The sequence below is a fragment of the Capra hircus genome, chromosome 17 (assembly GCF_001704415.2).
Source record: "Capra hircus breed San Clemente chromosome 17, ASM170441v1, whole genome shotgun sequence".
In the NCBI taxonomy this organism is placed as follows: Eukaryota; Metazoa; Chordata; class Mammalia; order Artiodactyla; family Bovidae; genus Capra; species Capra hircus.
The window spans coordinates 67,972,328-67,983,610 of NC_030824.1; the positions used below are offsets into that span (position 1 = coordinate 67,972,328).

The window sequence follows — 11,283 nt, forward strand, 5'->3', positions numbered from 1 at the left end:
AGCAGTCCATTTCCAAGCATTATTTAAAACATACTCATCAGATCCAAACCTGGGTCTTTTTAATAAAATCACTTAAAATCGAATGACAAAGGTTTCACTTTCCATACCAAAAAGTCCAGAAAATGCTGTAAAGCAGCACACTTGCTAGGATTTATGCTGTTGGCTTTGGTTTTCCTATTGATTCTTGTAAGACTGCAAAAAAATGAAAAGATAAGAGAGATGCATTTGTTAGCGTATAGGAAATCATGAAAGGAAATGGGACACATTTAGTGTCTGAACTTATATTTAAAATAGGTAAATGAAGGCTTCCCTGATAGATCGGACACGACTGAGAGACTTTCACTTTCTTTTCACTTTAAATGAAGTTTAATGTTAAAATAATTGTTTTAAAGATAATATGAAAGATAATATAAAAATAAATTTTAAATATCTATCCAGTCACCATAATAATGATTTTCATTTAGGAATCTGTAATCTACTAGTCATTTTAATACAGTTTACAATTATTTGAAAGTTTTAATGTATCAATAAAGAACAAAATATGAAAACTGGTTAGAGCAAAAAACAACTACATTTTCTTTTTGATGTTTGTCTATCGTAGCATAAGGCATGAATATTAATTTTGCTATTCTGATTAATGTCTGAAAGATAAGATGAACATATGGTACTGTAATTCTTGAGTTTAGTGGCCTTTTCAAAAACTAAATTACAGGATTACCTCCAAACAACATTTATGGTAAGCGTTTAGTGAATTCACAGTGTTAGTGGGTGCTTGTAAGTAGGTCCAATATTTTGTGCTCAGATTTAAAGTATTTTTTTCTTCACACTTTCTTTGGGAGCCTGTGTAGCATCCACGTTATTTCACAGGAAATGTAATACACAGCTCTTTTAGGAATTTCCCTATTTCCCATCATGTTGTCCAATTAAATGAACTAAGGAACTTTGGTATTACTAAAACTTGGCCAACAGAGAACAATTGTATGACAAGTAAATAAGTCTTGCTGGGAAGATGTTGCTTAAGGGATAAAATGGCTCAGTCAACAAGTAAACCAAAAAATTAAATGTTAACTAAGGAAGGTAACCATTTGAAAAGGGACAGCTAACACAGGATTCAGGTATATATAGGATTGAAGATCTCTCAGTTAAGTCCAAAGCAAAGGATGATTTCTTGGAACTTCCAAAAATTTAAAACCATGAAACATCTATTACTGCTACTTCTGTGTGCTTTTATAGTTCAGGCCGGATATCTTGACTATGATGAGGTGACTTTTACATATTATTATATACTTACTAATACTATTAATATAAAATATAACCAAATCATAATCTTACCTGAATATTTATTTTAACGAAATTAGCATTGATTTTAGTCATGAAATTGAATTGTTAATTTCTAGGACCTATTTTAGTTAAAGAATGTTGTATAGTATTTCTTACATAAAAACAAAATAATAATTTCTCATTTTCTGGTTTATCATCTTTATTTTCCCAGGTAGACGATAACAGAGCTAAGGTAAGATGTGCTTTTCTTGATTGTTGTTGTCCTGAGTAGTATGATTTTCATTTAGTTGAAAACTTGAAAATTTCACAGACTATAAAATAAAAGAGCAGTATTTTAAAAGAAAAAAGCTGTAATTGCTGGGTAGCTCTTTGGTGAAGGAAGGTAATATATAGCTCCTGAAGTTATTGGCTATTGGTAAATGAAAATTGTGAACTAAATCTAAAAGTAAAATAGATCACATTCTGTGATATAAGATTAAAAATTGTTTTTTTATTGAAAAATTTATATATTGTTATTGTTAATGGTTATGAAATATAGCACTCCATTTAGTTTATTCATTCATAGAATAGTTTCGCCTCAAGTATCACTCCTACTGGCTTGGAGATGTCAAAATACAAAAATACATTTAGAAAAATGACACTTTTAAGAATTTAAATTTTATTGTCAGATGACTCCTAATCTAATTACTTGTATATAACATAGTATCTGCCACACTAGAAATAAAAGTACACAGTGAATGAAGTAATTAAGTGAAATGATTCATTTTGGATCATTTGTTGAATTTAAATGGAACCTAATATATAGCTCCTGAAATAATATATAGCTCCTTTTAATTATCAAAGTAGACATATAAAAAGATAGTTATATGGTTAATTGAGTTAGGTAAGAAAAATGTAAAGAATGTGTAAGAATCAACTTTTATGAAGCAGTAGGCTAAGCACTTTTACATTCCTTCTCGCTGACTAATCTACAGAGATAGTTTACTTTTTTTCCTTCCAACTGGATTTTCTAGTTTTAATTATTTCAATAAGTGGTCTTCATAAACCTAAATATCCATATAATTTCTTTTAAACAGTTTTCATTTCCTTTTCTCTAGTAAAGCTAGATCACCATTGCTACCTTTCTAATGATACTCTAAAAGAAAGTATTTTTCTTCTGTTACAATTTTATTTGTAATAAACAGATGAATCACATTTCATAAAATTTCTGTTAGAACAGACCATCTTTGACTGTGACCATATCTTCAAAATATATATTTCCTACAAATCTTCATACATTATTATTTTTATTGAAATTACACATAACATACTGTAGTTTAATTTCAGAAGTTAAGCAGGGGAATCTGGAACCAATCTGCCCAGGTTTAAAGCCTAGCACTCTCCTACTAAATGTATTGTCTCTTACTGAATAAATGATAGTAAAATTCCAAATACAGTCATTCAGTGACCTCTAGACCCACAAGATAGCTAGAGAGCTTAGTCTCTGGTACAAATGTAGTCCTTTGTTAATTTTTAATTAAACCCTGAAAATGAAAGGTGTGGTGGCGGTGGTGGTGGTTTAGTTGTTAAGTCGTGTCTGACTCTGCAACCCCATGGGCTGTATAGCCTGCCAGGCTCCTCTGTCCATGGAATTCTCCAGGCTAGAATACTGGAGTGGGTTGCCATTTCCTTCTATACCTGAAAGGTGTAATTACTGACAAAGACCATATGATGATAAGAAAGTTAATCCAGGCCAGCACTTTTGCATTGTATTGCATATTTTCCACTTCACCGTCTTTTAATGTTATATTTTTAATTTGCAAATAATTTAATTGCAATGCACATAAACTAAGAATTATTTAAATGAAATAATTATTTTAGATGAGAAATCATGGCATTTGATAAAGCAGTCATGTAAGAAATTTCATGAGAATGATTTGACAATTTTGCTAATAGAAGACAAGATTGGAGTTAATAGTGGAAAAGCCATTTATACTATAGTATCTGTTACTGTTATGTGTGATTGCAATAAAGATAATAATGAGAAATTAATATATGCCAGGCACTCTTCTAAGGGTGCACATGCAATAAGTCATTTAATACTTAAAATCATCTTATGTAGCAGATACCATGACTACCTTTGTTTTAGAGATAAAGTAATTCACCCTCAGTCTTTAGAACTAGAAAGTAGTGTGGGTCAGGACTTGAAACCAAGTAGTCTGGCTCCAGAATACCTTATTCCTTTACAAACGTGTTAGAGTCAATTGGTGTCTTATTACAAATACATTTGTTTTTAATACATCTATATTGCCACTGAAGTATTATTAACTAAGAGCTAGTGAAATAATCAATTCATAAAAATTAAAAGTAATAAATAATTACTGGAATTTAGTAATCCAAGTGGCTTGAGAACGTTTATTCGTCCTGACAGTATAGATTTCATAGTATTTTGTGTGTTCTAATGTATAGATTTCAGGAATCTGAGTTCATTGCTATTCATTATCTGATGCAACTTTTTTTTAAGGACTCTTTTTAAAACTCCTCCAGGTACAATAGCTCTTTGCACTGTTTTTCTTTCTGCTCTTATTAAAGAGACCTGGGGAACCTATTGATTTACCAACAATAGCTAGTCAGTTGATGGTCCTTAAGGAAATCATCATTTAGTAACCTAAGTTATAAAATGAGACTGTTGGGATACTACATCTCAAGTTTTCTGCAACACTCTTCATTTTATTTCTGCCTGGCCCCCTGAAGTTACCTTTGGATGCCCGCGGTCATCGGCCCTATGACAAGAGGAGGGAAGAGGCCCCCAGCCTGAGACCTGTGCCCCCTCCCATCAGCGGAGGTGGCTATCGGCCTCGTCCCGTCACAGAAACTGCGCGCCAGAAGAAAGTGGAGAGAAAGCCCCCTGATGCTGATGGCTGCCTGCACGCGGACCCAGACCTGGTGGGTGCACACATGGCTCTGTCCGCCATGGGCCTCCCATGTGGAGAAAGCCGCATTCATGTGCCTTCCTGATGAGCCCTGACCCACGTTACCATCACTGTCATTTTGCTTGCTTCTTTTGGATGTAAATACAGAACATAAACTTACTGGGCTTTGGGCTAAGGGTGCTTTTCTAGTTTCCTTTGATCTGCAACCAAGATTACAAATCAGGACACAGGATGTCACCTCTCCTTCGTACTTGCCCACTTTGTTCAGGTGGTAATACTTTCATACCTAATTACCTTTGTTCTATGGTAAGGATTATTTTTAATCTTCAGAGAATTATAATGGTGAGTCTAGAACTTCTAGTCTTATATAAAGAAAATCAAATTGCAAGTTTTTATATTGGTGAAAGTTATCATTGAATTTTCACTATGTGCTTGTTTTGCAAATACCTCAATCCTACATCTTATGTTGGCTATTTTCTTTGTATATAGGGTGTGTTGTGTCCTACAGGATGTCAGTTGCAAGATACTTTGGTAAAACAGGAACGACCAATCCGAAAGAGTGTAGAAGATTTACATAATAATGTGGAGTCTGTTTCCCAGACCTCTTCTTCCACCTTTGAATATATAACTCAGCTAAAAAACATATGGAAACAAAGGCAGAATCAAGTAAAAGGTAGATATCCTTGTGGTTTCTGTTTGATTCTATTACAAAATTGAAACTGTCAGAGTGCTATGGGGAATGCACAGTTCTGAGAAGATCCAGGTCTCTAGATGAGCCTGGTTAGTTCAGTATGAGCCTGATTACCCCAAGGTCCTCACTTAGGCATCTTCGCCTGCAGCTTGTTATGTAAGCACTATTCAACTCTAACTCCAAGTCTGGCATCAGCAAGGATGATTTTCTATGAACATTTTTACTGTGAGTCCTTATTTTTATTCAATAAGAAACTTATGACTCTGAAGATAATATATTCACAGAGTAAAAATTTAGCATTTATAGATTTAACCTTTGACATTTTAAATGTATGTATCTATGATATCTTCAGTTGAACTGCAAATAATGATCCCATCGTTTGAAATTTGAGATCTGAATTTTGAGTGCTGTTGGCCTGGTGGTTAGGAATCAGCTAGTGACTGAACCAGGCATAGGTGTCTCAGAGAATAGCCTACCCAAATCTGGACATTTTTTCAAAGAATCATGGCATTTCTCTTGCATATTTCTTTTGTATTTCTGCTGCAGTTATGTGCGATGGATAAGTAAATTAAGTGTATCTACTCTATAAGATGTTGAACTTCTGAGATAGAAGGCCTAAGTACTGCTTTCTCCTCTTTTCCTTATCAAAGAAATAAATAAACAACTTATTGAATATATCATTAGGCTTAATTTTTACCTTAATCTAAAGTAAATTACTAGTGTAGTGACTAAACTATATGTTAATTTATGTATGCCATGGACCAAATAATTTTCCCTAAGTGCAACTACATATCATGACTGCCCAATGCCCGAGGCTAGTTTATTCTCAAAATCAAAATCATGATTGTATAGTTGAATACATTTAGTTTTTTTGTCAAGAGAAAATGCTAAACATTCCTACACAATTTCATTTTTCCAGATAATGAAAATGTAGTAAACGAGTACTCCTCACATCTGGAAAAGCACCAGTTATATATACATGAGACTGTGAACAGTAATATCCCAACTAAGCTTCGTGTGCTCCGTTCAATTCTGGAAGATTTGAGAAGCAAAATACAAAAATTAGAATCGGATGTCTCAACTCAGATGGAATACTGCCGCACCCCATGTACTGTGACTTGCAATATTCCTGTGGTGTCTGGCAAAGGTAACTAGTTAAAACATATTTCTAGAAGGTTACAAAAGAATTCACACTCTCTGAAAATAAGAGAACTAAAACGAGTTCAGTGGATTTTCCCCAAAAGATCCTAAGTACATCCCAGCACATCATGAAGATATCCCCAGTATACCTAATGCACTTGCCAGTTTTTGAAGAGTAGGAAGCAGCGTAATGATGCTGGTAGCACAATGGGTGTAATGTACATACTTGCTTGAATAGATGGAAACCATGGATAGATGTAGGGATTTCTCCATCACATGTGTTCTGGAAGTTTATGGATATCAGGACACAAAAGGTGAAGAAGGGCTTTCTCACTCCCTTGGAAGATTGGATTTCTTGAAACCGAGTGTGATTTTTAGTAAGAGGAAGCTTCAGTTTCTGTAACATTTATCCTCAAATGTCTAAAATAAAACATTCTTTAGTAATCAGTTATCTTACAAACTTGGTGACTAAATGCAAAGTAATGATGTTGTAGTCCCTAAATATAATTTGTTCTCTTACGGTTGCAGAATGTGAGGAAATCATCAGGAATGGAGGTGAAACATCTGAAATGTACCTCATTCAGCCTGAGGATTCTAGCAAACCATATAGAGTATATTGTGATATGAAAACAGAAAAAGGAGGTACGTGTTTGATAGCTTTTGACTATTATGCTGAAATTATTTTGATACCATAAAATGCCAGGAAATAAAACCTAGCTTTAACAAAACTAACAATGAGCCATTTGATTTGGAATTCAATCTGATATTTTAGAAGTTATAAAATATTTCTGATTCACAGTTTTGGGTAAAAGATAAAGCACTTGCAGTTTCCAAAGAGTTTGCACGTTTTCCTTTCACATTTATTTCCTTGTTATATCTATTTAAGGGCACTAAATATCAGTGGGCATAAATTAAATGGGCAAGGAAAGCAGACATTGCCCCCCAAAGGCACATTATTTGTTATTGGTTAATATGTGTTATTTTTTTTTTCTTTCAACCAAAGGATGGACAGTAATTCAGAACCGTCAAGATGGTAGTGTTGACTTTGGCAGGAAATGGAATCCATATAAACAAGGATTTGGAAATATTGCAACCAATGCAGAAGGGAAAAAATACTGTGGTATACCAGGTAACAACTGGGAGTACAAAATAAGATCATTCTTTATTTAGAATCTTTTCCATTTAAAAAATATAGTGTTGGTAGTTTGCTTTTAGGAGTTTTAGGAGGTTAAGAAGCATTTGCAAAAGGAGCATAAAAGCTAATGATAAGAGGGGAAAGGCAGTTTTTTGCTTTCAAAGTTTTTATTTTTGGTGAGATTTTATTTCCTTTTTCCTTTAGGTGAGTATTGGCTTGGAAATGACAAAATTAGCCAGCTTACCAATATGGGACCCACAAAGCTTTTGATTGAAATGGAGGACTGGAAAGGCGATAAGGTGATGGCAATCTATGAAGGATTTACTGTACAGAATGAGGCCAACAAATATCAGCTCTCAGTGAGCAAATACAGAGGAACAGCCGGCAATGCCCTCATAGAAGGGGCTTCTCAACTGGTTGGAGAAAACCGGACCATGACCATCCACAACAGCATGTTCTTCAGCACGTACGACAGAGACAACGACGGCTGGTATGTGCTGCCGCTTCTCTCCTGCTTTCAGTGCCCCGGCTCGTGTTGCTGCCTGCAGTCACTAATGACAGCAAACATGATTAGTGACTCTTGTTTCTTGGGGAGTTCCTGTGTGCCAGCTCTCTCTGAAATACTTCAGCTCTAAGGTTGCCACTGCTGTCCTCATTTCACACATGAAGAGTAGCAAGATTAAGTAATTTACCCAACATTACATAACCATAAAAGATACAACTGTAATTTGAGCCCAGTTACTTTCTAAGTAGTGAGTACTTAGATAGATTTCTGTATGTCTATCATGGACTGTGTCTTTTGAAACCTCCATTTGGTTTTCTAAGAATCTGTAACACTAAGAGATCTGAAAGCTTTCATTTCAGGATAACATAACGAATAGTGAATTTGCCTCATGGGCCCAATTATCTCCCTTTCTCACTATAGGGCACAGAAAGCCCTTGGTGCATTATTGTGACTTTCCATATAGAATCAGAGGGAAGGAATATTGCACCCAGCACTCCTCCGTGGGCTTTGCAAAGAATTAACTTGAGAGCACTGCAATTGTAATAACTCCAAACAAATTTCCTTTCAGGAAAACTACAGATCCCACAAAGCAGTGTTCTAAAGAGGATGGTGGTGGATGGTGGTATAACCGATGTCACGCAGCCAATCCCAATGGCAGATACTACTGGGGTGGAGCGTACACCTGGGACATGGCAAAGCACGGCACAGACGATGGAGTGGTGTGGATGAACTGGCAGGGCTCCTGGTACTCGATGAAGAAGATGTCCATGAAGATCAGGCCTTACTTCCCAGAGCAATAGTACCCCCCACACAGATTCTTCCACATGTAATAACATTTTTGTATATCATGTTATCAGAATTTTTTTTTCATACCTTATATCTCTCTAAAGCTATCAAAATGTCGTTGGTGTGAGTTTTCAGAAAAAGTTTTTAGGACAAATGACATTAAAAACAGCACATGGTTTTCTTTCATATTTGTCATTTCCATTGTATACAAAGAAGTAACTAAAAGGATAATTGTGGGCAGTCAGTGTTCATAATTTCCATTCCAGTGGATTGTGAGAAATTTCAAATTAGAAAGAGAAATTGAGGTGAAGTAAAATCATGTGTTTAAAATTCACTTTGAACCTCTCTTTATTTATGTAAGATCTGTCACAGAAAACTCAAAAAGATTTATTCATTAAACCAGTTTATGTTACAATAAATTAATGTTGTCTTATTTTGTAATCCACATGGTCACTGAGTTAGGCTTTGAACCTGTGAGCAAAGAGAAGCATTCACTACCTCAAGCAGCTAATGAGCTGACAGTGGCACCCTGAAGGTTCAGCGTCTCACTTTGCTTCACGAAAAGTCACTGCTCTGCAGGGAGGTAGACTTGAGGATCAGAGAGACCAAGAGCACAGTCACAGTCAAGTCTTCTCCATTTGTCTTTTGAGGGAAACAGTGAGGTAACAAGCAGCATTTGCCCCTGGAAATTTGGCCTACTGGCCTCAATTGGGTTTTTGTTTTACACATGGTCACAGCAGAACTAAAACAGTAGTGGATTTCTCTTCTTTCCACTTCTTGGGAAATGAGTATGTCAACTCAAATTTTCTTTCCCTTTGTATTCTCCATCTGCCCTGGGACAACCCTCTGACCCTCTGGCTTCCTTCCCTCTTGCAGCGTCATTGCCACTGATTTTCATGGAAGCATTGATCTGAAGCCCATCTTTTTCATCTCTGCATCTAAGCAAATGTTCATTTCTATCATGGCAATGCCATCACTCTCTTAACTCCTCGTCATAGCCAACCTTACCTTTTATCCAGGTTCCCTGCCATAAGTTCTGTCCCATACCTACCTATATTCAAGATGGTACTGTTATAATAAACTAATTAAGTATATTAAGTGTGCTAAAAATAGAAAATTGTGCTAAACATAGAAAATTCTGACCAAGTTACTTTCCTACTTAATGTTAGCTGGTTGTTATCTAAATGTTAAAATCCAGGCTTCTTAGCTGGGAGTGAAAATGGTTTGTTACTTGGTCTCAGCGCTGTCTTCTGCCCCTGCCCCCTTTCACCATACATCTGCATTCTTGTCACAGTGAATTTTTCACCATGCCAGGAAAGGGCAAGCCCCTTTATATTATGCTCCTGTCGTCAACAGCATCTTTCCTCCAATACCATCTGACAAATTGCTGTTCATTTTCAAGGCTTACTTTAAAAGTCATTTGTTAGGGCTACATATCTTTCTCCTTTGCTAATAATGAGCTCTTATTAATCTTTAAGATTTTAACAAATTTATAAATATATAATATATAAATTTATATATATTAAAATATATAAATCTTATATTATTAAGACCTTATTGTTCAGTTGTTAAGTCACATTTGACTCTGTGTGACCCAATGGACTGCAGCTCGCCAGGCTTCCCTGTCCTTCACCGTCTCCCAGAGTTTGCTCAGACTCATGTCCATTGAGTTGGTGATGCCATCCAACCATCTCACCCTCTGTTGTTCCCTTCTCATCCTGCCCTCAATCTTTCCCAACATTGGGGTCTTTTCCAACGAGTCAGAGCTTCAAATCAGGTGGCCAAAATATTGTAGCTTCCCCTTAACCATCAGTCCTTTCAATGAATATTTGGGGCTGATTTCCTTTAGGATTTTCTTTAAGATCTTGGATAGACCTTTTATAATATAGAACACATTTTCCAAAAAAAGGTACACATAGAAACTCAATATGCAAAATACTTGAAAGTAGACATTTTTAAGCAAGACCGAGTATGGCAAAAGCCCACGGAATAAAGGATGGGGAGGTGCAATATCCCTCAGACCTTTTCTCAATCCCCTTATGTACTCAGGACTGAGTGAATTCCTAGAGTTTAAAGCAAAGCCACAGATTAAAACCCACTAAAGGAGATACTCCTATGATCAATTCTTAGTTAATGTACTTGTACATGGAGATCACACCTAGGTAATACGTAATATTTATCTAGAAAGAAATAAGCATTCTTATGCGAAGAGTTGACTCATTGAAAAAGACCCTGATGCTGGGAGGGATTAGGGGCAGGACGAGAAGGGGATGACAGAGGATGAGATGGCTGGATGGCATCACTGACTCGATGGACGTGAGTCTGAGTGAACTCCGGGGGTTGGTGATGGACAGGGAGGCCTGGTGTGCTACGATTCATGGGGTTGCAAAGAGTTGGACACAACTGAGCGACTGAACTGAACTGAACTGAAGGTATCATTTGGTAAGAAATGTTACATATCTGATTTTTGCCCATTCAAGTTTTAAAATTGTAAATACAGTCAAAAGGTAGTGTCCCCTAGTTAGAGTCTATAAAACAGTATCTAAAAACTTTGGCTCACGACTTTTATGAAGATAATAAAAAATGAATGAAATTAATAATCTCATATTTTGGCATGAGAACTATAACATATTTCTTATACAATTAAGACTGAAAGTATAGAACAAATTGAGGAGGGCATGGCAACTCACTCCAGTATTGTATTCTTGCCTGGAGAATCCCCATGGACAAAGGAGCCAGGCGAGCTACAGTCCATGGGGTCACAAAGAGTCAGACACAACTGAGTGACTAAACCCAGCACAGCATATATAATTCTTTAGAGTTGTGAAGGATA

The 11,283-nt window shown here is 36.0% G+C and overlaps 1 protein-coding gene across 1 annotated transcript; it reads left to right on the forward strand.

Annotated features, from left to right (window-relative positions):
* FGB (fibrinogen beta chain) lies at positions 1,123-8,869 on the forward strand. The gene is made up of 9 exons (XM_005691158.2): positions 1,123-1,262; positions 1,493-1,513; positions 4,015-4,206; positions 4,683-4,866; positions 5,804-6,031; positions 6,553-6,666; positions 7,028-7,153; positions 7,364-7,649; positions 8,233-8,869. The coding sequence occupies exons 1-9, from the start codon at positions 1,161-1,163 to the stop codon at positions 8,462-8,464; spliced, it is 1,485 nt and encodes a 494-aa protein (XP_005691215.1). The 5' UTR covers positions 1,123-1,160; the 3' UTR covers positions 8,465-8,869.